The sequence below is a fragment of the Electrophorus electricus genome, chromosome 7 (genome assembly GCF_013358815.1).
Source record: "Electrophorus electricus isolate fEleEle1 chromosome 7, fEleEle1.pri, whole genome shotgun sequence".
Lineage (NCBI taxonomy): Eukaryota > Metazoa > Chordata > Actinopteri > Gymnotiformes > Gymnotidae > Electrophorus > Electrophorus electricus.
In genome coordinates, this window is record NC_049541.1 from 3,361,884 (window position 1) to 3,388,498 (window position 26,615).

The 26,615-nt window shown below is 39.9% G+C and overlaps 2 protein-coding genes across 2 annotated transcripts; both read left to right on the forward strand.

The window, feature by feature from the left end:
• The first annotated feature begins 12,064 nt into the window (after window positions 1–12,064).
• On the forward strand, window positions 12,065–16,930 carry pias4b (protein inhibitor of activated STAT, 4b). Its single transcript, XM_035528101.1, is given in 11 exon segments — window positions 12,065–12,091; window positions 12,743–13,103; window positions 13,716–13,820; window positions 14,154–14,175; window positions 14,474–14,564; window positions 14,750–14,875; window positions 15,089–15,194; window positions 15,555–15,628; window positions 16,009–16,169; window positions 16,548–16,681; window positions 16,854–16,930. Coding segments are annotated over 11 exon segments (1,284 nt in total).
• Window positions 16,931–17,437: 507 nt separating this feature from the next.
• Window positions 17,438–22,364, forward strand: map2k2b (mitogen-activated protein kinase kinase 2b). Its single transcript, XM_027021739.2, has 11 exons — window positions 17,438–18,482; window positions 18,622–18,832; window positions 19,089–19,235; window positions 19,581–19,658; window positions 19,766–19,817; window positions 20,123–20,247; window positions 20,590–20,803; window positions 21,133–21,185; window positions 21,297–21,358; window positions 21,514–21,559; window positions 21,686–22,364. The coding sequence occupies exons 1-11, from the start codon at window positions 18,394–18,396 to the stop codon at window positions 21,794–21,796; spliced, it is 1,188 nt and encodes a 395-aa protein (XP_026877540.1). The 5' UTR covers window positions 17,438–18,393; the 3' UTR covers window positions 21,797–22,364.
• Window positions 22,365–26,615: the final 4,251 nt, after the last annotated feature.

Consider the following 26,615-nt stretch of genomic DNA (forward strand, 5'->3'; position numbering starts at 1 on the left):
GAAAACACTCATATTTTTGGCCTGTCTCTGGCGGCGTTGAGACAGCACGGCTGTCGTCTGAGGCCTTTACTTTGTCACGGTGGTCTGAGGGCCTGCATTGTGCAGAGTAAACAGTGACGCGGCCACATACAATGGTCTCTTCGTTCAGGCAGGCATGTTATTTTCAATATCCACAAAAGAAAATAAGCAGTTTGTCTGCTTGGGAGGCAGCTCCACCAGACAGTCTGAATCGACATGGCAAACCCGCCCATCAATCATACATATTCCCCCTTTTGAACCTAATAAAAACGATGATCCATCACTCCTGATACATTTGAAATAACATTTACAGAGACCTCTCCCAGGCCAACGGATGAGGCTCTGCCTCTCGGGCTGCATCTTTTCTTTCCCTGCCAACAAACTTTTGTTGTCGGCACTCCGGGAGCCAACCGTCGCGTCGTCGGGAGAGTTGCTGTGAGCAATCAGGGTCTGCAGACGCACAGGCTGTGGATGACAGGTTCTAAACTGATTGAAGAGCTCTTCTATGCCAGAGGAGTCTCACTTTACAATGGTAGGAAGTCTCATGGGAACTAGTAAGGCATGGTTAATATTATTGATCTATATCCTTGACTTGGGTGTGAAAACGACTTCTACTAGAAGGCCCAGTTTGTCTTGTTTCTGTGTGTGGGATCTCTTGGCCTTGATTAGACATACATGGAGGCCCTCCAATCTCCAAGCTGCAAAAGCTTTCAGCCAAGAGGACCCTTAGTGCCATCCCTGTGGAGCTAAACATTTCAGCTGTTGAATGTGTGGGCGCATTTTGTAGACTATAATTCATTCTGTGTGAACAGTCTAGTAAGCTTCTGTTTTTTGCGAGCTACCAGCAGGTGTGGGAGTGGGCAAAGCTGGTCTCAACATTCAAGGTGTGCATCATTAGAGTGTTCTGGCTTGGCATTTATTTGGAATTGCGCGGGTGCATATTTACAAACCTCATTAAAATAAACCTCCCAGTTCTTGAAATTCAAATTCAGTCAGTGACTAATTTAAAACTAGACAGCACAGAGGATGGCTGACCAGTGTGTCTACCTTTAAAATCATTTATTTCAAAGGATGTAAGGACAAGTAGTAACCTAATGGATAAATCACGTTTTAAAGGTTTAGTTGTTTTGTCTATACTATGGATATTTTTAAACAAAAGAATCAAATGCCTACATAAATTCAATCATTAAGTAGTGATAAAGATTTTTTAAACTCTTAATGGCTCTACACGTAATCATGATCAAGAGTACAAAATTAAAGTGAAGCTGCAGGTGATGCCAATTAAATCAATTTAAAAATCACCAAGCATGGTATTAATGTTCTGAGACGTTCCCAGTGCTTTAGTGACCCATCACACGCTATAGAATTCTCTTAGCTGTGCTTCAAGTATATATGGACAGATGTGTTCCCAATATACTGTTAATGTTGTGGATTTCCTGCCATATTGGTTACTGCTGTTCAACAAGACACTATATGCTTGGTTTCGCAAAGTGCCTAACAAACCTGGACTCGCCATTAACCGCTGTTCTTAAATACTTTATGTTCGCAACATTAGTGACTGCACAGTGTTCTTAACTCCTGTAAGCTCTGTAAAAGCAAGTCTGCATTATGGGATGAGGAGCTCTAATTCATTGAAAATCTAATGATTAGTTTCAAGAGTAAGTAAAGGCAGCATGGTGTCATAATGAGTGAGAGCTCAGGGCATTGGCTGTCACAGTATGTCACATCGCATTTTAACATTCACATTTCTAGTGTCATAGGTCATAGATCACAAGGAAAGGACCTCTGAGCACCAATCGGTGTATGATCTATATAGCTATTTAAGCACTAAACACAGACATTCTGATGCTGAATACTTACATGCCAATCTTCTAACTTGGTTTTTGACATAGTCATTTTACTTTCACCTGAAGTAGAAGCAAAATGTTCATTTGGTGAGCATACTTCATAGGACGTCGATCTTGGATGAAGTGCTGCACTCTGAGGTCACTGCAGCAGACTGCCCACAGGTTTGTTTTCTCTCCACCTGGAATTTGACTGTTGCGGAAACAGGAGGACAACATCTGCACCTGTCCTGTAGTCCACAGAGTCCACCTCCCCCACCCCCAGGTTCTCCTCTCTGTGGTCTTCCGTGCACTCCTCTTTTTCCCCTCTCTTTGCCCTCTGAATGGCAGGAGGTCTGTAAAACAGTAAAGAGGCACTCTGTGAAATCAATCGCCTTACAGGGCTGGAGGTGCACTGCCAAGGAGGAGCAGACCCTCTTCATTTCGGTTTGTCTCTTTGAGCAGACCTTGGGGCCAGGCAGTTCAAAGGTCAGGGTTGAAAGGGGAGTGCGGTCAAAGGTACAGCGCTTGTGTAAAAGTCTCTGGGAGGGACGGTACATAAGTGCTGCCTATCGAGCCAGATTGTCGTGTTTATGATCTGTCACACATGGGAAATGGTTTATCAGCACTTCAAAGCCAGCGTTTTAGCAAGGGGTCAAGAGGGTTCAAGGAGCGTTAACCCTTATTTTAAATAACGGGGTACTTACCTGTAAATCACACAGGCTCAATATTTGGCCCTAAAATTTCACTGCCAAATCGGTATTTCTTAATTCTTCCACGCTCTGAAGAAGTGCACCATTAAAGTGGAAAGTGTCCTCCCAGGTGCACAGACCCGTTCCTAACATGTCAATTCCACTGATGTCGCCTAATACTGATCACCTAAGAAAGATGAAGAATTCACGTGGCAGTTGTGAAGCAGCAAAACCAGGGTCCCAGCCAGGATGTCTCTCTGAGGCTGGGACTGAGTGTACGGACAGAGAACTCAACTAGTGTGCTTATCAATCCTTCACACTAGTCCTTTAGTTTAAATCGTAATCATGCCTACCTTAAAACCTTTTTAGATTTTACATTCCATCTGTTGCTGTTCTTTTTGTCCTACATCCCATCCTCCTCCAGTAATCTGCTTCCTGCCTCTTTGCCCTTGTGATCACCCCCGTCTCCAAGCTCTAACGCTCGCCTGTCTCCACAGCACAGCCGCCTTTAAATTAATATATTGATATTGACAAGCCATCTGCTACAGGGCATAAATTATTGGAAGGAAGAAGGCCTCGGTCATGTGACTTTTTCCATTGACGATGATGAATACACCCCCTCGGGGATGGACACTGTAGGTGCCATTTTGAAATGCACTTTGTGATCGGCCATGCCTTCATTTGGGTTTGTTAACATGGGGCTTATATAACTTGATTTAACGCCCATCAACAGAGGGCACTGTTTCAGTATGTGTCTCAGAAAAAGACTTTTCAGATATAGTGTTGCATCTAAACATGACTGTGACTATATGATTGTGAGTTTAATTATATAGCAGGACAGGTTTCTGCAGTTCCAGTGTAGACACAGAACATCCTCTCTATCATATGTGTGCTTGGCAAATTTGTCAATGTTCTAATCATCCGGAAGAGGCTCCAGTGAGTTAAGAAGATAGCCAATCAGTGAAGTGCCCACAGTGCCCTCTGGTCAGTGCTGACCCCTTGACCCCTTCTGCTGACCCTGGGTCAGGGGTCACATTGTAAGGTCAACAATCAGTGACCACAGCGCTGGACAGAGTCATCTCCATGGATACAGTACAGCCCCAAGAGACATCGGGAGCCATGGAAACGACCCTTGGAAGCTCCGCTCTGCAGTGGCGTATTGGGAATTTTCTAAAAGACTTTAGCACCCTCTGCTGGTGATAAATATAGTCTCCTCTGAAAACTTATGAGACGTGAACTATATAGCGAAATATTTTACAAAGGTCTAATTTCTCACATTATTGTTACAATATGTAACAATATGAGACATAGGTCAGACCATATTACTAAATGCTTATATGAGTCTATTGCTAAACAGACATGTGAAGGTGTACAAGCCTTTCCATATGTAGGCCTATACAAGGACACTTGGGTATCTCAAAAGAAATAAAAGAGCAGTGCCAACGAAATGTAAACAATGCAACTAAAATATGATTAAGTAGTTCATCTTGTGTTCCATTGGTGGCCTTAGGTTTAAGCAGGCACTCTGTATGGAGGGGAAGGTTAGGATGGTTCCAAGGGCCTGTGAATGAAAGGGGCCCTAAATATATCATTAGATTATTGTATGGTAAGGTCATGGGGCCCAAAACCCCTGGAGGTACCCCTGGGTTTTAGACACGTGCTGTAACATCAGGTTCCTAGGGGCACGACTAAAATGCAAAATTCACATTTGTTGTTCGTCCTTGAGTGGATTGTCTGCAGTCATCTGTCATGGACAAAAATGTCAACAATCAAGATGCCAAGAGTGTTGTGTTGGGATGTCAGGCACAAAATACGTGCCTTTTGCTTTTAGAATTTATAAATTAAATTATTTCCAGCTAGCTGGAGCTTCCCATTGTCTGTACATTTCCATATGTCACTCTCTCCTGCTCACGTCAGAAATGTTAGTAACTGGCTCAAACATATAGGACTGAATCACTGCTGCATGGACAGGTGAGGCCATTTTGGAATCATTACTCCTGCTGATTCCTTCACAGTCCATCATGTTGGTGCTTGCTAGCCCAGCCTGTTGTTTTAATCTGGATGGCCTTTTCTGATGCTATAAGAGCAATAACAAACAGAGGAACATCAACTATCCTATGTTCATAAGTAGGCCTATATATGAAAAGAGGGTCTGGCTGGCTAGCCGGACAGATGGATCACATTAGCTGACTATCCGGAAATAATAATGTACACCTATTTACTAAAAATTGCTCTTTTGCACCTTTATACAAGTGTAGGAGTAATTTTTAAAAGAAAACAATGGACCCTATGGGTGGAGCTACTATTGCTTATCTATTGCTATTGCTTATATTTGACAGAAAGAATAAAGAAATTAGTCACATGCTAATAAGATAAGAGCCATTCTTAGCTTTGTAATAAGAAGATATTTTCCGAAAAGTAAATGAGTAATTGGATGATTTCAATATAAGGATGCCATATCATTCCAAAACGTTACAGAGATAATGCAATCAAAAAAGAAATGTGCAAAAGTTTACGAGTTTTGTTTTACATGAAACTTATTGGAACATCTGAAATAGCTCTAATAAGAGAATGGTATTTTTATACCAAATAAGAAAACTGTCAATGCCTTTATGATGCCAACTGGCCAAAAATCTGGGTCTTTCCATAATTGCCCCCGATTACATCACAACACCAGGTGCAAGTGGATCCAGAATTTTGAGGAGGCATACACGTTTGTGAAGCACTGACACCTGCTAACAAAGCGGTGAATGCCAAGCCCTGTTCGGTGGAACCAAGGGCATGGGAGTAAGAGAAAAAGGCAATGCTCAGCAGTCTACATGCCTACAACAATGGTAAGAAGGTGGAATGTTTGCTTAGTGAGTGACACTTGACAGCTCAACCAGGTCAAGCCATGTTATGTTGGACTTTTGGACTGACCTGACTTTGGTTTAGGACATGTTAAAGATTTTGTGCCTCTGCTGAGGCCGACAGCATTTGAGTAATTTTAAAGAATGTGTCTAGGTAGTCACCCCCCTTCTTTAGTTCAGAGTAGTTATTTTTACATGTTCAGCATTATAATTCGTATTTACTTGGTTAGCATCAGTACCTTAATATTTTGATCTCTAATTAACATTAGTATTATTATTAGTATAATACTTATTGTTGTTGTTGTCGTCATCGTCGTCATCATCATCATCATGCTTCATCTTTTTTGTTTTGGAGAGGAAAGCACTCTTCTTTTTTGATCTATTGTGATTCAGATATCAAACTTTGAAAATCTTAGTGGGTTAACACATGTGTCTGTCATGGATCAAACCACTCTGCTGAAGCAGGAACATTGACGCACAAATCTAGAGATGTTATACATTCCTTTTTTATCTGGAATTGGAAGATGGGTAACTTTACTCTCAAAATTAGACAATGCATATTTTATTATCTATAACGTGTGGTCACAGTGCTGCTGTACTTATCTGTTATTTTCAAATTTGCCTGAAAGGTTGAAGAATTTACAGAGGACATACCCTGGTGCACACATCATTCACTTATGTAGTACCCCAATGCTTGTTGACTGGTGATGTTTCAACCCAAATATTGCTGATTTTACAGTAAATCTGTGGCTAAACAATATAGATTAAATCTTTTTCTCATAATCTTCATAACTGTTACAATATATCTGCAGGGTTACTCATAAATTTGCACCAAACCAATCATAATTTTACTTTGTTAAATTTGGGAACATCACAAAGGAGAAATAGAATATGTGGATGTTGTGAGAAGAATAATTTGTTTTGAATGATTAAGAATTTAATTGCAACATCCGAGAACTCATCAATTAAACTTTCTATCTGCATGACACAGAACACCATACAGAACAATGGGAGAGTTTTAGGTTTAAAGATTAGGAGCTATTAAAATATTGTAAGATGTTAAAAAAAAAAAACCCTAGAGACTACTTATAGAAGCTAAGCTGATATCAAACACTAAATCCCTCCTGAATAAAAAAAAGACTTAAAGCTGTCCTCTGGAGAGGCAGCAGAATTAAAGGTCTTAGAGCTAGAGCTTGATCAAGCATATAGAATTTAACCAAAGGAGCCTTCATTCAATCTAGAACAAAAATGGATGGAACACAGGGAGAAAAAATCATCCTATTTTGCATTAAAGATAAGGGACCACAGAAAGAATCGTCTCTGTTTTAAAAATATTAACAACATAGTATATACTGATGCCAAGCCAATCTCGGTTGCAGTTACTAACTTTTATAGTTCTCTTTATATGCCCACATTTGAGCAGTTTAGCTGTGAGACGTTTTTAAACCTTACTGAATGTAAGGTTAATACCATTACAGGGTTCAACAATAACGACTTGAATGCCCGTTGCAAAAAAAAAACCAAAAAAAACCCCCGCGACATCGGGACAGCAGCCAGTTTAATTCATTTGAATATTTAAACCATTCGTAATGCAAAACATGCTCTTATCCATCAAAACAAACCAATGATATTCTCTGTTGACAAACGATGTCCGAGCGATGTGTGCGGGAACATGGAGAAGCGTGAATACTAAGCAAAGCGGACCCGCAGCTTCGTTCCCTCATGGATGGATTTTGACCCCTCCGTACCTGATATGTTGTGAATGGTTTGTAGAGAATATCCTAACAAGGGTAAAACAAGAATATCTTTACAAGGATAAAGGTGGCTCTTTCTACTAGTTTTAGGAATCGCTCGACAATGCGAATAACAGTGAAAAATGCCGCTAGCGTGTCTGGACCACTGGACATATGCGTACGACAGATGAACAATAAAGCCGATTCCAAGTTGACCAAGTTAGTTACAGTTACAGTTAAGTTAGTTATCCGCATATCACAGGGGTAAAAGAGAAAGATGTTTGTTATTAACCCTATATGTATTTACAAAAAAAGAAGTTAAGTGAAAGTATATTTTGAGAATGTGCACTCATTTTAAGAATCAACAACCATAACTAAATATATTAGCTTGTGTGTGCTTATTTATAGTTGAATAACACTTTAAAATACAAAGATTTGTTCGCTTGACCGACCGGGCAAGTTGGGGCAAACAGTTATCGGTAAACCCTGCAATTTGTATAGAATTAAATCACTGTGTGATTTGACTCTAACTTTCCAAGAGATTAAGGATACCATTAAGTCAATGAAAAAGGGATAGCACCTGGATCAGATGGACTTACTGTTGCATTATATGTGCACTTTTGGCATCTCTTAGAAACACCACTGTTTATGATGTGTCCAAAAGACTGAAGAAGAGTCTGGATCAAATTATCAGTGAAGCCCAAAATGGTTTCATGAAAGGCAACAACATAAGATTAGACTTTGAGTTGGCTGACTGTCTTGTATTACTGTATCAGATTCTTTTTTTCCAGAATTTTGCAAAGAATTTTGCTTATTTGGGAGGGAAATCAAAATTTCTCAACTAACTGACAACAGAACACTTTTCCTACACAATAAAAATCTAATTCCCATAGCTCTTGATATCATCCAATCATTTTCCCTTGCCTCTGGTCTCTATTTAAACAAGTGTGAAGCTTTACATCTTTATGACTCTGGTGACAAGTTTATTTATAAAATTCAAGTTAGTCTTGAATACTGGGGAATTCATGTGGGAAAAGATATTAGACAGTACCTGAAATCCACACCCCAACGTCATAGACCATACAACACAAGACATACAGAAAAAATAAACAATGAAACTATAAACAAAAACAAAACAAGCCCTTGACCACATATCCACCGTGGCCACGTTTGCAAAATGCAGTCTGGGAATAGTCTACTCCTGCAACAGCACACCCAGGAGCCAGTCCAGAAAAGTGGACCTCAAATAAATATCAGGCTCAACCCAAAATTTCAACACAGCTTTCACTACTGTTATCAAGGAAGCCAGAATTATCTCAAATTCATCTCAAATTCAGTGATGGATTATTGCCTAACAAGCATAAACTGGAACAAAGAGAAAGATTCCTTTGGGTGGCATACCTTTTCTGTTGAAATTTAATTATCCCTTCTAAGTTGCAATCAAATGCACAAACATCAGCATAAGGAACAAAACTCTATTTTGAGACACTTGGTTTAACAGGAATATAATTTATGTGATTGATCTTTCTAATAAACAAGGAAAATTGTTTTCATGTGAGGAATTTCTCTCTGTATAAATTTCCAGTACTATTAAAGAATGGGTCTATTTGTAAATAAGTTCCTTTGGGCCTAAAGCATTTGATGAAGTCAGCAATACTTTGGGAATTATAGCAGAGACCTAACCTTGCTTTGAATGGTACTTTTTTGCTTAGTTCAAGATGTAATAATACACACATTTTGTAATGTTTCAAAATAATAAGATTTTGATAAGAGGAAAATTTCTACTGGAATTCCATTTTCCTAGCATCAACTTGATAACTACATATTTTGTCCCACACAGGTTTTGTATCCCTATTAAAACAATAGACATTGATTTTAAGATCCTCCATAATATTTATCAATGTAATTTGTACTTATCAAATGGATATTTCTGATCTATTTGTGATCTGTTTTCTGATCAAATGAGAGTGAGTCTCTTGTTCATCCGTTTTAGCAGCACAGTGACCAATATAGTGTTTTTGATTATTTAAATATAAGGTAGGAACTAACATTGTCTTTAATGCCTTTAATGATCATTTGAATAGCAATAAAGGCTCCTGAGTTTGTGGTTAACTGCTATATACTGTATGCCAAATATTATGTACACAAGTATGAATTCTGTATCTGTACTCCTTCTTATGCTGGTTTTAAAGGTGAGATAGATTTTGTATCAAATCCTTAAGACTGAATTCTAGGAAAAACACAGACACAAAAACCCTAGTTCCTTCTTAAAGGTGCAGTCTGTAAGATTGAGAAGAGTGCACTTAGCTTGAAAAGCTGAACAAGTACAACTACCAGGCCCCTACCCTTCCTCTCCTATGCGTTCCAACCCTGCCTTCAAAGCCCCCTTAAATGAGGCTGATGAGCAGGTTGTGAAATATCAACACAAAAAACAAATGCAAATTCATCTTATAGACATAAAATGTAATGTAACAGTAAAAGAACTAGCACACACATATTTCAGTGCTTGGATGTTTGTTCAATAAACACAACTGTCTGAAACTGTCATGAATAGTGATACATAAACAAACCACTTATGAGAACATTTACCTGTGAGGCACACATAAATATCAGTACAAACACCAAACCAATATGACTTCTTAGTCACTTCACAAAGATGTTTTCAGCAACATCCAAATAAAACAACGGCAACCAGCAGTGGTTAACCAAAATATTGTCCGGCTGATTAATCGGGCAGATTAATTCCATTTTGAGATAATCGGCATCGGCTGATGTCTGCGCTCAAGAGGCTGATAATCAAAAAATGTCCACAAATTATCTCACAGATTATCTGTCGCATGTACTACTGTCAGGACAAAGTGACAGTTTTAGCAAATACAATGTTATTTTTATTCAAATTACCTACCACTGCTTTTAACACTGACACCATCGTTAAGTATTTGTATGACACTACAGTGTTAGGGCTGATCATGGACAATGACATATCTGTGAACAGAGAGGAGGCACAGCACCTGAGTATGTGGTGTTCAGACAAGAGCCTAGTTCTCAACACCAGCAAAACAAAGGAGCTCATCGTTGATTTCAGAAAAGGCAGTGGTGGTCATACTCCGCTTGTCATCAATGGTGACGGAGTGGAAAGAGTATCTTGTTTCAGGTTCCTGGGCATTCACATATCTGAGGATCTATCCTGGTTGGCCAATACTACATCAATAGCAAAGAAGGCACAACAGGGAATTTACTTTCTGAGATCACTCAGGAAACTAAATCTCAAGAAAGATCTGCTTGTCATCTTCTACCGTTGCAGTATCGAAAGCATCCTCCCTTAATGCAGCTCAGCCTGGTACACCAGTTGCAGACATATCCCTCAGCAGGTCATCAACAGCGCCAATAGAGCCACAGGAGCCCATCTGCCTTCAGTACAAGAGATTTATAGCTAGTTTTCGCTGCCTCCGTACCATTAGCATCTGCAGTGTCCAAACACACCCCTGCAACCAGCTGTTCACTCTACTGCCTTCTGGTCACCGTTTCAGGAGAATAATGGCCCATACTGCCAGACTGAGGAACAGTTTCTTCCAGACCTCATGAACTTACTTCATCCTTACTACAACAGCAACCATTACAGAATGTTTACAGATGATCTAAACATTACCTAGGACATTCCCTAGTGTGTCTAGTGCATCTCAATCAATAAATCTATATTCCTATTCCTGTATCATTCACTGTACAATTATGTACAGTATATATATTATGTAAAGCATAATATAATACATATCATTATTGCACATTGTCTACCTGAACAGAATCTGAAGTTGCTATACGGCTGACGGCATTGCTACTGCCCACTACTGTATTGTTTTAGTATTGTCCACGCATGACACCTTATAATGGAATCTTAGCCTGGTCACTGGAATCTTAGCCTGTTCACTGTCATTCACACAACACCTTATACTGGAATCTTAGCCTGGTCACTGTCATTCACATGACACCTTATACTGGAATCTTAGTCTGGTCACTGTCATTCACACGACACTTTATACTGGAATCTTAGCCTGGTCAGTGTCATTCACACAACACTTTATACTGGAATCTTAGATTGGTCATTGTCATTCACATGACACCTTATACTGGAACCTTATATTGGTCACTGTCATTCACATGACAAATTATACTGGAATCTTAGCCTGGTCAGTGTCATTCACATGACACCTTATACTGGAATCTTAGCCTGGTCACTGTCATTCACACGACTGGTAATTCAGTTCTACATTGTTCCTGCCATGTTACCCCACGATTTCTTTCTTGCGTTTTTATTTTTATTTTTTTTTTTTTTACTCAGTAAATTTTTTATGTTATTACAATAATTAATACAAAACATGCTTGATTACAAGTAAAATTATATATTGTAAAATACACTCTAAAAAGTTCACGTACACAAAAACCACCCAATTACAGTAACGCGAGTAAATGTATTTCTTTACTTTCCACCTCTGCCGATAATCTCTGATTATTCTTGTCCTTTGCAGTTTCATGCATGCATTTCATGATTCTGACTTCTCTTTGGCTAGTTTTCTTAAGTAGCTATCTATTAATTTTTTGTTTGCTTTTACTTTTTGCTCTTATCTTATTGTTTGTCGTTGTATTATCGTTGTAATTTATTATCACTATAATTTTATTATTTTATGTATATATTTTGTTGGTTTGATAGCGATGCGTGTGTTAATTGTATCTCATATGTTTGTCATTAAAATCTTGAAGGAAAGCGGCGGTAAAAGCCGTTGGTTTTCAAATTCACATTTGCCGTAGCTCTTTAAAACTGTTGGTAGTAGTACGTCACTAGACGTTTGATCGTGTGACCTCGACACGCCTTCGTAGGTGTTACGTGATCAGTGTTCTGTCGGGAATTTGGCGTTTAGCTGATTTATTCAAACAAGTTTTGCTGAGACAAACCAATGTCTAACGAACTGTTGGAAGCAATGGTAAATATCTGCATGGTAGTTTGCCTATTTATTTATTTTTTAATAAATATACAGTTTCTTGACCTGTTTTTCAGTTAAATATATATTTTTTTCATCTTAGGCAATCCAATGCTGGTCATTTAGTTCAGTTAAACAACAGACTTTATATAACTATTTACATTCAAATGCATGAAAGCCTATCTAGTGATACAATGATTTTCCTATTAAAAAAAAAACGCGAAGATGTCTGCAAAGATGCAGCTTGGGTGGAAAAGAGCTTCTCGTTCGGTATTCATTGTACATTGGTATATTTTAAAGTTGTTGTTGTTTTTTTGGTATAGTTTTTAAGTAAGTGACAAAGTGGTTCAATAATATGTTTGGTAATATGTGCCACCATGTGGAGATTATATATATATATATATATATATATAATCTCCACTAGTTAGAAATGATGCTTTTTTTTTAAGAAGTGATTTTTTTTATTTTTTTTTTAGCCACTTCTAGAATCAAAAGCCAAAATTCTGTCCAAAAGACCATATAGACCAGGACTTTCCTAAAGAGCAGACAAATCTGTTGAGGATGGAGGGACATCACTACTAGTTAATCTTCACTTCAAGCTCAAATTTTCAGGGTAATCTTTCTTTCGAATGTACCCTCCTGATGTCCTTCCAGAGCATGGTGCAGAGCTTGCGGGTTGTCGAGCTGCGTTCCCTCCTCTCTACTATGGGCAAGTCCAAGACTGGGCTGAAGAGGGAGCTGGTTCATCGTGCCACTGAGCACCTTCACAGAGAGTGCAGGCCTGAGCTCCTTTCCACTATCCGGGAGCTCTACCGACTCCGCCACTCCATGAAAGACTCCAGCAGCAGACGCTCGGAAGTCGTTTCCAAGCCAACGACAGACAAGGTCATTGCTACACCAACTGCCGATTGCCACAACAAACCTGAAGTGCTGGCCAGTGCCGTTCCTGAGATGCAGATGATAAAGATGCCTTTCTATCACACGCTGGAGACGATTGTACCTCCAACATCACTTGGTACAGATCCTCCTCCCCCCCACCATTATTCTCCCTAAATTAGTCATTCATTTCCCACCCATCAGGTAAGTCTCCCCAGTCACACAACCACCACCACCAATCAAGGAGGGTGAGGCCTGTCACATGCTTACACCGAGGCACATGTAAGCTGCATGCACCATCAAGGGGGTGGAGTAACACTTTCAGAGGATGACACTATCCACCCTGTTCTGACGCATGAGCTCAGTCACCTGTGATTGGCCAGGGTCGCTGTGATTGACAGGGGAGAGTGAGTATGCTGCTCCTCTCTCCCTGAGAGCATGGACAATTTGTTCTCTTGGTCTCCCAGCCTTGAATGGCTGTAGCCAGGGATTGAACTTTGCTCTCCCAATGATGGGGGTTTTTCTGCTGGGCCACTAGGGAACCCATAGCATTATTGATGTACTATTACACTGAGATCTGTAATATTTCTGGAATATTTACAGCAAACTTCAGATAACACGAGTATCAACCCCACCCAATCTGTTGAATGTCTCTGTAGTAATCAGCCTGTCTGTAATACAGATTTTATTTGAATGAAATGTTCAGTGACTCTGTGGCTTCTTTTTATTCTCTCCTGTTTACTTGCCTCAGTGCCCATATCTGCAGGTACTCCACAGGTCAACTCCCTCTCCTTTCAGCTTACTGCAAGGCAGCGGGCTCGGATAAAGAACTCTCAGTAAGTTAACTATTCCCTCACACCGGGAAAGCTAGTCATTAATAGTTTTTGTTTTTGCATTTTCTTTTATTACATATATTAGAATGATTTTCCTCTATTTGTAGGAGATAATGGTTATTATAATAATTTGCTCATAGGGTAGTGGTCTCTAATCCAGCCTTATCTCTAATTTTGTTGTCCTGTGACATCCGGCCACCTTAAATTATGGCTAGAAATGATGGTTTTCCAAAACCCAAATGTTTTTCATCTGATTCAATTGAATATGTTAACGCTTTAGGGATAAATACAGAGTGGCTCTTAAGTGAGGATTTCCTAATGGTTCCCATTTACCCCTTTACTCCTCAGTATTGCCCAAGCTGTACAGGTGGTTTTGAGGTAAGGTTGTACTGTGAAAATCAGAATGTGCCATTTCTATGGGTCACACTACAACATCTGTTTGTTTAATATGGTATTCAGAATAGTATGTAAATAGTGTGAGGCACAAATGTGCCTATTCTTACCCATTCGTGCATGTACAGCATCAATAAATCTTAAACATATTCACTGGTGGCCTGCTGTGTTCCCATAAGTTGTCCACATTTAATTGCAGTAAATGTGCATTATGTCCATAATGATTAGAAGTGTGAGGGTCTGTGTTTACATACGTTTGATGTTCATGTTTTGTGCATTTCAGATTTTGCTATACAGAGAGCATTGGTGTCGAAGATGATCAGTATCCACCTAGAATTACTGTTTGTGTCAACGGCGTATACTGTTTGGAACAGGTCTATTTATTAGCGGCACACAAAACGTTGCTCTATTTAATCTGGTCTATGTAAGGAAAAAATCATTTATGTTTTCTGTTGTCACTTAGTGGTGTGCTGTTCTGTATTGTTATGCAGTGTTGTCAGCTTTGTCTAAATACACTTTTGAAGTTTTTTTCCACACCAACTTTTGTCATCGTGACCAGGCTCGATATGCCTCTAATAAAGAAGGGGTGGAGCCTTCTCGTCCCTGTTGTCCAATCAATCTCACGCCATTGCTAAACCAGTTCACTGACAACCATATCCGTGTCCATTGGCATAACTTTGGCAAGGTACTCCATTCTCATTGCTTGTGCTTTTAAATTCACCATTGCTTGTGCCACTGCACTGACTAGTTACTCCAGTCTTTATTTAAAAATGTATGTGAAATGCCTTGTTTCAACTGGATAATATTCATATTGAACAGTGATGTACTCCAAACTGCAACCTTGTTTGATAAATCGTTGAGCCCCCTCCCCCATCTGGATGTGTGTGTGCACATGTAGCACTACTCTGCAGCAGTATATCTGGTGAGGGTTTTCTCCTCACTGGATTTGCTGGAGAAGCTCCAGACCAAAGCAGTGGAGAGTCAGGAGAGCTGCAGACAGAAGAGTGAGTTCCTCTACCACCCTCATATGAACTGATCATGGAATGCTCTCTGGTGGCGAAGCAATAAAGGGAACCCTCTGTCTCTGGACCAATCCATGCCTTGTGCTGCCCATAGGTGAAGGTTCAGGCAGAAGGCAACTGGATACATTCTTGAGCATGTATATTTATGGTCATCTATCCCCAGCATCAATTTGATTCAGACACATCATGAGATTAACTACACTAAAACTCACTTGTGCATTTCTATGAATATTTTTAAGCAATTTATTCATATTAAGCTGAAATAGACAAATGGAACCATTTGTTTTTTTATAATGTTTTTTATTTTCATTTTTGTCATACTGTGTTACCTCTGTTGTACAGTTTGGGAGAAGCTGCACTGGGATCCTGAGAATGAGATTGCCACCACAAGGCTGCAAGTGTCTCTTATCTGCCCGGTGAGGATCCAGAATTCACACTGACCTTGTGACTGGGTTCAGCGTTATAGCTTTCTTTAGGAGTACTTGTTTTGGAGCTTTTGTGTTAAAAATACATCCTTGTTAGCAATTCAAATAAAACCTTTTGTTAGCATTACTCGGCACTCTGCAGTGTGTGGTAACGAGGGATTTTTATATTCTTACAAGATTCTGTACACTTTCCTTGCTTTGTGTAATAGAAGAAAATCCCATTATCTAGTATGTTTCCACCATGACATTAGCAGTCTTTTTTTTTTTTTTTTAACTTTTGATGATGAGAGAAACGTGGAAACTTTTAAAATTCTGAAAGGTATGTGTGTGTGTGTGTGTGTGTGTGTGTGTGTGTGTGTGTGTGTTAAAAGCTGGCGAAGATGCGCATGTCTACCCCCTGTCGTGCACAGGCCTGTGCCCATCTGCAGTGCTTTGACGCTGCCTCCTACCTGCAAATGAATGAGAGGAAGCCTATATGGTCCTGTCCTGTCTGTCATAAGCCTGCCCTGTTCGAAACACTTCAGATCGATAGGTCTTGTGCACACACACACACACCCTCCTTGTGACAATTGATTCAAGTTAACATTGTCAAGGCATTTGTTATGGGTGTCCCTTGGTTTGAACTGAAAAACTGACATTATAGTCAGATAAATGTGCTGGTTTGGTATTTAATGTCCACAGTATTTGTTAGGGTAATGAGGGTGTCTCTCTTTTGGTTAGACATTTAAGGGGGTATTTTATTAGGATTCTCACTAAACTTTTTTTTTTTTAAAGGTAGAAGCAGTAGAAAATAGAACCTATACCACAGTATAGAGGAAGTGTAGGAATTATATATATTTTTCCTTGGTGACTACACTCTTATTGTTGGTGGAGATTAATGACGACATTTGTGGGGGTGGTGGTGGTGCAGTTTGCTGAGTAGCATACTCCAGAGCACAGAAGAGGAAGTGGAGAACATTGAGTACCTGTCGAATGGCTCCTGGAAAGCACTAGGAGAGGGGAGGGAGTGCTGCAAAACATCTGCTCCTTCTCCAGCCTGCATCAGTAAGGATGTCCTGTCTGTCTGTCTGATGTAGTGAGGAGCCTATGCTCATCATTGTTGTTCTTGTGTTTGCATACAAAATGTAATTTTTGGTTGTAATCATTTTGGATTAATTGGTTTTCTTCATTTAGTCAGTGTTACTGTAAGTTGTATCCCTTGATCATTTCTCTACAGCGAACAGTCCTGGGCTGCTAGACATTGTGGATCTAACCCAGGGCTCATCAGACGATGACGACAGCAACAATGTGTAAGCAGGAGAAAGATGCTGTTTGATGCATGTAAGAACTGAGCCCATGTTAACTGTGACCCTTGACTAAGAAGTCCTACTGTATATTTTCTTTTTTTAATATCCCCCCCCCCCCCCCCCCAAGCAATATTATTGGGGGTCCTGTACAGTTTGCATTTTGATTGTTCTGTTTGTTGCACTTTGTATGTAGGCTGTGAGTTATATATAATGCAAGATGATTAAAGCTTTATTTTATATCTGTAAGGCATATCGGTGTTTCTTTTACGTCTTTGGAAATTACATTTTAGTAGTTCAATACGTTGTTCCTGTACACTTTGTAAACTGCATTCTGGTTTAGCAATTTCTTCTTCAAAGTATTCCAGCGTTGTTTGTATGAAGAAAGAAGCATTTTGTAAATTACTTTAGAATTAGTCAAATAAATAGTCCATGACTCCCACTTGCAGGCTCGACCATCAACTTGCAAAAAGTTTGTAAGGGAAATCTCGAACATTTCACTGAAGTGACTATCGCGATGACCTAAGTAGTCGCTTCCTGGACCGTGCCCTGCCAAGAGCTAACTAGCTAACAACATAGCCAAACTTAGCTGCTCTCCTACCCTTCTTTAGGGACACTACATTCTTGACAGCTGTGCGGCAGAGAGTTGGACATCGTTTTTTTATATTGCTACTAGGGTAATGTCAAATTATATAAAAGCCTTTTTAGTGAGCTAACAAGTTGTTGCTTGATAGGTAGCTACGTTAACTGATTACAACTGCACGGGATTAATTGGAGCCCAGAACACTTGTAACCTTAGCTGGTGCATAGCATTAGTCTTTAGCTAGATAGTGTTTCCAGTGTGAAGACTGGTTATTCCATTTTAACTGAACACTACATTGATAATTCATGAGTATCACTTGGTAAGCGAAATTCTGTGGCAGCTAGCTTAGCTAACAGGTTGGTTGTATGTTAGCGCGCTAGATATAGCTAGATAGCTATCTTAGGTTCGCTAGCTTGCTGTGCTATTAAGCTCCGAAATGACGGGCCTTTCTCCGGATACATTTAGTATGTAGAACAGATTGCGTTTTTGGTCTTGCACGACGAATTATCGAGTCACTCTGATTTTAATGTCAGCGGAGTTAGCTGGAACATTTTAGCTAGCACGAAAATTCGCCAAGTAAAGCGCCTGTTAAGTTAACGTGTTGGTTGGCAATCTAGACGGTCTCGTCCGCGATTATTCAACGAGAACTTGGTGCATGATGTCAGTTTAATAGCGATAGTAACGGTACAGTCCTTCTTGACTAGAAAGCTTGTTATTTTCACTGGATCTAAAGGTTGATTTATATGGATGTTTTCGTTCTAATGAGAGTTTAGTAAGCTCAATGACAACCCCAGTCATTGCTCATTAAGGCGCATCCTCTTTATGTCTTTGATATATTAATTCGCATGCCAGTTTAAAAAAAGATAGTTGGCAAGATTGTGAAATTGAATATGGCTCCCAAGAAAAGACCACTACCCTTAATAATCGGCGGTACAGGAGAAGCACAGACCCCAGCTTCTAATATCGGCGCTGCTTCAGAGTAAGTTCTTACTTTAGGTTTTTGGTTTTTTTTAACTTGTATTAGCTTACAAGAAAATACATTCCTAAAATTCATGCAGCGTAATAGACTAGCTGTCTGGTCCACAATTTGTGTGCTCCCTGTCTCTGCCCACCATCAGAGCACATCTAGAGGCCCTTCAAAAGAAACTAGAGGAGCTTGACTTGGATGATCAGCAGAAGAAGCGCTTGGAGGCCTTCCTCACGCAGAAAGCCAAAGTGGGAGAGTTGAAGGATGATGACTTTCAGCACATCTGTGAGCTGGGAGCAGGAAATGGTGGTGTGGTTAATCAAGTTTGCCACAAGCCCTCTGGACTGGTCATGGCCAGGAAGGTGAGATGTTCCGGAGACAGTTATACACGACACAGCTTTTAAACCTATGAGATGCCCATGTTCACAACAAAAGTGGCATTTGCATATAGGACCTGTTGAACCTTATTGAGTCCCCAGTCATTTTTAGATTCTCTTTACCTATTTGAAGTCATAATTACAGTCTGTTCTGTTAGGTCTCAACATGGTACAACAAGTTTCATTGTAGATTTTTAAAGCAACATTTTTGAATTCCTGAGGTTTTCTTTGTATCATTTAGCTCATTCATCTTGAGATCAAGCAAGCAATCAGGAACCAGATCATTCGAGAACTTCAGGTCCTCCATGAGTGCAACTCTCCTTATATAGTAGGCTTTTATGGAGCTTTCTACAGCGATGGAGAGATCAGCATCTGTATGGAGCACATGGTGAGTGTGTGTTGAAGTAATCCTGTACACCAGAATTTGGAAAAAACCTCATGTTGTACTTAAGATTCTAGGAGAAGCCACCATTTTAGGATAATGCAAACAACTCTTGTAACTCATTGTAGTTAGGCCAGACAATGTTAGCAATTTTGTGTGATGTGCCAGCAACGGTATAAACAAGCTATCATCATCACTGAGCTCTTGTCTCCAACACATGAACGTGTAAAATGTATGTGTACAAACATGAGAAAAGTTTAAAGCTAATGAGACGAGGGAGAGTTGGATTCTATGGATTATGTGGTAGCATGAAAGAAAAGGCTATTGAGAGCTGTTCTTTCCTGGCCATAGGATGGCGGTTCTCTGGATCAGGTACTGAAAGAGGCTCGGAGAATTCCAGAAGAAATCCTGGGGAAAGTCAGCATTGCTGTACGTATCTACTATGATATGGTAAATGTTCAGATTTTGAGTCAGACCTTTGGGATATGTGGTCCTCATGGAGTGCTTAAAATGAGTTGTTTTTTCCCCTCCTGTAGGTTTTAAGAGGTCTTGCCTACCTCAGAGAAAAACATCAGATCATGCACAGAGGTAATGGGGCTTTTCTATGAGGTAGTTCAGGATTTTGTGGTGTTTGTTGCTCAGTTACATTGATTTCAAAAATAATTATAAGACATATAAGTACATGCCACTTTGCAATTTTCTGCTTTTGAAATAAACAATTTATGTCGAGTCAAGCCAATCTATCTAGTATATAATTAGAGCTATGTAAAATAAGTACACTTTAACAAATATCACCAAAAATGTAATTATTCCTTCACTTCATAAATAAAAGTTATACCTTGAAAAAATGTTTATTACGCCCTTGGTAGTCAGCAGTCTAATCACATTTGCAGATGTCAAGCCCTCAAATATACTGGTAAACTCAAGAGGGGAAATCAAACTGTGTGACTTCGGAGTGAGTGGCCAGCTCATTGACTCCATGGCTAACTCTTTCGTAGGCACAAGGTCATATATGTCGGTGAGTCCATCTGATTTCTCCTAAGTAGGCCATCTGAGGTCAGCAGGAACTACTTTTTATGGTTGTATAACTGATTTATAAGATTTTAAAGAAAGACATGCTGAGATTAGTAATTAAACATTTAGAATTTTGAAAAATCTAAGTTTACATTATGCAGTGTCCCTTGCAATCCAACAGAAAGAAAAAAACCAAAACTTTAAGTTTTAGTTGAGGGGGGTGGCCATATATTGTAGTGTTAGTTCTATTCAAACAGGCCAACTGTAAGCAAATAATGTAACTCATCCATGTTTGCTGTGTTTTGGTCCCCCACATAACACCTCTGGTTTTGTTTGTTGTACTAAGCCGGAGAGACTGCAGGGCACTCATTATTCAGTGCAGTCAGACGTGTGGAGCATGGGGCTGTCTCTGGTAGAGCTGGCCATCGGCCGCTACCCGATCCCTCCCCCAGATGCCAAGGAGCTGGAGGCCATCTTCGGACGCCCTGTGATGAATGTAGCGGGGGGAGAGATGCACGGCACCTCCGCACGACCCAGACCCCCCGGCAGACCTGTCAGCGGTAGGACGTGCTTTGAGAGAGCTCTCACTCTCTCTGCCCACTATACCATATATTATATTATTTTTGTATTACTGACTAGATGACAAATTATTCATTATATTAGTAACTTTAGCACATAATTAGGGAATGACAAGATTTAAGAGTATATAACAAATGCCTAAATGGCAATATTTGGAAGTCTTTTAAATTTTATATCATAATCTTAGACCAGCTGACAAATTCTGTTTTTTGTCTGACATTGGTGTGCACATCTTTATAAATTAGTATTTTATGTGTAGTTCTGCAACCTTTGTTTATTTTTTGAGGTTTCATGTATTTATTGCTTCCAGGACATGGGCCTGTCATGGCTATATTTGAGCTGCTGGATTACATTGTCAATGAGGTGATGATTCTTGCGATGCCTAATAAATGCACAGTTGTTGAATTGTGAAGGTTTTTTTTTTCAAAGCCTGTTTTACTAAACGTCTCGTGTGCATGTGTGTTTCATACACAGCCTCCACCTAAACTGCCTCATGGAGTCTTCACTGCTGATTTCCATGACTTTGTGACCAAATGGTGAATAGCATCATCTTTTCTCAGTTGGTAGTACTCACTGTATGTACTCAAATGTATGTTCTAGCAAAACCATTTTGGCAAATGGGGAATGAAATATTTCAGTGTTAGAAGTTTTTCAAGTGTGAACTAAAGTGTTTTCAAAATGGTATTTCTAGTCTCATGAAAAATCCTGCAGACAGGGCAGACCTGAAGATGCTGATGGTATGTATGGTGGGCTTATATAATGTACTTGGTTACACTGGCCAAATTTACACTCAACTTGCTGACCTTCCTTCTAGCAAGCATTCTTCTCAGAGCAACCTTGCATGTGTTTACCTGTTTTCACAGAACCACACATTTATTAAGCGCTCAGAGGTGGAAGAGGCAGACTTCGCAGGCTGGTTGTGTAAAACCATGGGCTTCAACCAACCCAGCACCCCCACTCGGACAACTGAATAACTAAATTAAAGAACATGTTTCCTTAAAGACACACACACACACACACACACACACACACACACACCATCAGTCTCTCTGTCGCCCACCCTTGCCTTCAGATCTCTCATTTGTCACTTTTGAGTCTGTCACAGTTTTGCAAACAGGACTCATTTACGGAGCAGTTTATAGACCTGCCATCATCCTGCACACATACTCTGCCCAACCATAAATTGACTGAGCAGTTTTCGGGTAAGCATATAGACAGCTGTCGCAAATACACTTTCACGTCCACGTATATGCATGCACACATACACAAACACATGCACACATTTTCAAGTTAAGGCCTCTCAGGTGAATCTTATATTAATAATTGTATAGATATATTACTTTTTCTGGGCTTTGATCATGTGCTACAGTTAATATATACAGTATAAAGACAAAATGTACATCTCAGTCACTGTTATCAGGCAGTCATGATGAGTTCAGTGCTTCATGAGTCATTTTTGCCATTGACATGAACCAGAAATGATTGTACGGCTTTTAGCCTTTAACTCAATAAAAAAAAAAATCTTGTGATTGTAACGATTTACTGTTCTGTCTCTTCCGGGAATTATTTTTCATTCACTGTGGAATAGAGGTAAGGTAATCAGAAACAGTGTAAGTCTAATATGACTATTTAGATCTGCCTTTTATAAACTAGTTATCAGTCAGCTGTACGGATAAGATTAGCCTTGGATGTGGTGTTTGTTTCAACACTACAACATCCTCTTCCTTTAAAAATATCGTGTGGGTCATAAAAGAATAACAATTGAACATAAAACACAGAACAATTGTAAACTCTGACAAATGTCAATAGACAGTTTCAAAGTTCTGTAAACAGCAGTATTGTAATGAGTTTCCTGTGAAGGGGGCTGTGTAAGCTTAATAAAGGTGTTGCTAGGTATAAGCTAGAAACCTTGACTGCTATTTTTTCACAACTAGAATTTAAGAGCTGCTCTTGTAGTAGAGCATATATCTCTAAAGCTGTTTTTAAAGTCACTACACTCATTTGGGTTCTTTTTGAAAAAGTGGCATTCGAGTCCTTGAACAAAGCTAAATCCAACCATGCTGATTTCTCCGTTATGATGGGTAGGCATTTGTTATAGAGTTATAACAGTCCTTGCATTTCAGCCATTAAGAAACTTGAACCTGTTTCAATCAATCAGAAACTTTCAGTATATCACTTATGAGTTTATGAGGTCAGGTTACCTGTCTCTGGGTGGCTGTCAAAATACTTCATCATTTCTGCCTATGGCCATAACAAAAATTCATATTGGAAGATTGCGGTGTATCATTTCACCCAGCAGGTGGCGACATATGCATCTGATTTTAGGGTCGCTGAGATGCTTGGATAAATCCAAAGCGATTTGTAGCATGTGGTCGGATATCCAGCAGATTTGGTTGAAATTGGTTTAAAATTTTCAGACTGGTTACTAATGGAGCATTTCGGTGTGGCAGTACCAATCTAGGATCAATTATGTGATTAAACCCATGATAGACAAAGGAGGAATGTTAATCCTATTCTAAATTGCATTGATACTAGTCCTGATGATCTCTTATTAACTAGAGCGTGCCCATCTGATCACTCAGAAGGTTGCATTATATGATCAAAAGTTCCATTTGCTAATACGGGAATATAAATTTAGCAATAGCCTGTTCAAGTATATGCAAATATAACGCCTAAAATGTATTGTTAGCTAGAATGTATTATTAACATTTTTGCCCTTCAGTGATTTCAGCTCATGGTTCTGTCTTCTCTTTTTTCCCTCTTGACATCAGTGTGATTGCTGCCTATCTCTGCATTCAGTTGAGGTGCGTCTCCTCTGGACACTCTGTTTTCCGACTGTTGCCAGTAGCCTTAATTACACAGCAACCTCTGCATCCCCACTCCCCTTAGTCTGGTGTAATCATATGTCCAATGTATAAGACCTCACCAAAGTCTTGCGGTGGTCGTTTGCAATGCAGTGTGACTGGATTTGGGAGTGACACGGGGTATTTGCCCTGCAGGCGTCCCAAGACAAACGAGACGTGGTCGCTTTAAGCCCGCTCCCTCACTGCGGCAGACAGACAGCAAACTCTGCAGTCATTAATATGCAAAAATGCAAATGAGTGGGTAATTAAGAGCAGGAGTTCTACAGAGGCTCTTTGATTGCTAATGAATTCTAATCTGCAAAAAGGGGGATGGGTTGATGGGAAAAAAAACGAATGAAGAAAAGAGAGCAGGCAATGGAGAGAAAGTGGAATGAACACGAAGCACTGTGTCTCCAGAGAAAGACAGAGTGGGGAGTATCCTTCTCTGTGTGTGCTGATAAATAGTTGATTTGTCCTCTACACTAGACTGGGGGGAGAACATGGTCAAGCTAATGTTGCTGCAATATATAGGACACACTAAATAATGCAGACAAGATTGCAATACACAGAACATGACATTGCCTTCAGTGATGGAGCATCTGAAAATTAGGGTGGCAGTTCCAAGGGTGTATAGAGAAGGTGTGGCGGAGATGCTTAATAAATATTTTCCCGCAGGCTCAGATGTGTGTGTGTGTGTGTGTGTGTGTGTGTGTGTGTGTGTGTGTTTCTCTTTGCGTGTATGTGTGTTGTTTGGCACTAGTTGGGAGAAAGGCACATGTGAGTTGCCATCTGACCCCCATTGAGAATGAAGGCGAGAATGGGGTTAGGTGTCTTGGCAAGACTTGAACAATGGTAGCATATGTGTTGCGAAGCTCAAATGATGTCATATTGTCATTTTGGCAAGCGGTGACTCCTCATTGATGCAAAGAGACAGAGCTGTCATTGTTGTGCAGCGCTTCCATGATATGCCCTCGTCATTCCCACACCCATGTTCTTCTAATCATGAATCCCACAACGTGCATCTGTGACATGCAGTTTCAATACTAACAGTCTCTTTTTTCACCACGATTCACTTCATCAAACATAGCTGCATTGAGATCACAATGGAACAGACCACTGGTGCAAAATGCTGCTCACTTTGAGGAATTCAGTGCTAGACAAGGGAGAGCTACCTATATCATTGCTTACCCTCAAAATCAGTGGCACTAACATTGTACCCCTATAAAGCAACAGTCTGACTATTCAGTAACCCCTGTGTTTTGAATATCACTGCATTAGTTGGTCAGGGTTTGGTTTTTTTTTATAATCATTTGCTGATTGAAAACAATGGATTTGTATCTTCTTTGTATCTTTCATCCTTGCTTACCAAACCCTGAAGTGTGTGAGTTTTCTCTGCCTCTCTCTCTCACACACACACACACAGAGAGACTTCCGTCACTCACCTGCACCACTGTGACCGCAGGGCAGCACAGTAGCTCGGCACTCAGCTGCAGTTTTGTGTGTGTGTGTGTGTGTGTGTGTGTGTGTGTGTGTGTGTGTGTGTGTGTGTGTGTGTGTGTGTGTGTGTGTGTGTGTGTGTGTGTGTGTGTGTGTGTGTGCATATGCGCGCACGCATTTACTCACAGGAAGTGTGTGTTGTGCATACTGTAGCTGAAGCGTGGGCGTTTAGACAGCCCAAAAAAGAAAATAAAACAAAACAAAACGCACACCCAGTTGGTGACAGGGTTCCCAAGGTCCAACACACCAGTCAGTGGCCAGTATCAAAGCCATTGTTGTTTTGTAGGGTCATTGAATTACCTATTGTAGTTATAACAAGGTAGAACACTTCAATTACCACAAAGGCACTACCTTAATCTGGTGATTTGGACAAAATGGGTTTACAAATGAAGGAGTATGACCATGCACGTGCAGTGTGTCTTTTTGAATCACCTATAAAAGCAGCAGGGACATGATCTGTGAAAAGCTTTAACTGAGTTAAAGATACAGCAGGAAAAAAAAAGACTTAGTAGTAATCTGAGCATAGTGTAGTAATTCATATTTTTGCTTCCCCGCCTTGCCCCCTGATGAAGGACAGCGCAGCGTAAAATGATGAGTTAGCAAGTAGTTTGCAAGCCTTAAAGGAAATGGTGCATGTATATGAGTGAGGGAAGGCAAAACTTTGAAGCTGTGCATGCGGTGGGCTTTGTGTGTGTGTGTTTGTGTGTGGGGGTGTGTGTGTATGACGCCGACCCTTCTCATCTGCATGGGCTTTCATAAGAAATACAAACCACCGGGCCATGATGTGACTGTGGCTGTCTCGTAAAGAGCAAGGTGTAATTTCCTAGAACCAGGTGCACAATCATCTCACAGCATACCGAGCATACCAGTCAACCACATGAGAATCACCTTACTGAAGTCATCTCACAACAAATGCTCCATACTGCCATCAAGTTCAATACTGTGTCAGGTAGAGTAATGTGATAAAATGCTATACATTGCTGGCTAATTTGAACAGAAAAATGTCTATTAAAACATGTATGTATTTTTCACATTAAATAGGCTAAAAAAGGTAAAAGTCTTTTTTAACAGTCTGTTGACTGTTATTGGCACTGTACTAATATACACATCCTTCTTAACACTTTTAAACCAACATTCATGGGAGGTATACAAAAATAAATCAATAAGTAAAAGTAAATTACATTTGTCAGAATTGCAGAGAGCATGCACAACTGTTCCAACAGGACAAAAAAGCAGTGTTCCTTCTGTACAAGATTGTGTGTCCCTTGATTTGTCAACATTCATGCCAGAAAATACTTAAGCTCTGGAACGCACCGCCCTGTCTCTTCCAAAGACTCTACTATTCAGCTGTTTACGGCTGTTTGTGTCCTGCTTTTGCTTATTTACTACATACGTCCAAAGAAGACAAGGAAAACATTTTTTTAATTCTATTTCTTAAGTCATGTTACTATGA

Bases quoted from the DNA above. Each gene is read 5' to 3' on its own strand.
- map2k2b (XM_027021739.2), top strand. From the start codon at position 18,394: ATGGCTCCCAAGAAAAGACCACTACCCTTAATAATCGGCGGTACAGGA. The intron at 20,248-20,589 runs GTGAGTCCATCT...TGTTGTACTAAG, and splicing joins GCACAAGGTCATATATGTCG to CCGGAGAGACTGCAGGGCAC. The intron at 21,560-21,685 runs GTATGTATGGTG...CTGTTTTCACAG, and splicing joins CAGACCTGAAGATGCTGATG to AACCACACATTTATTAAGCG.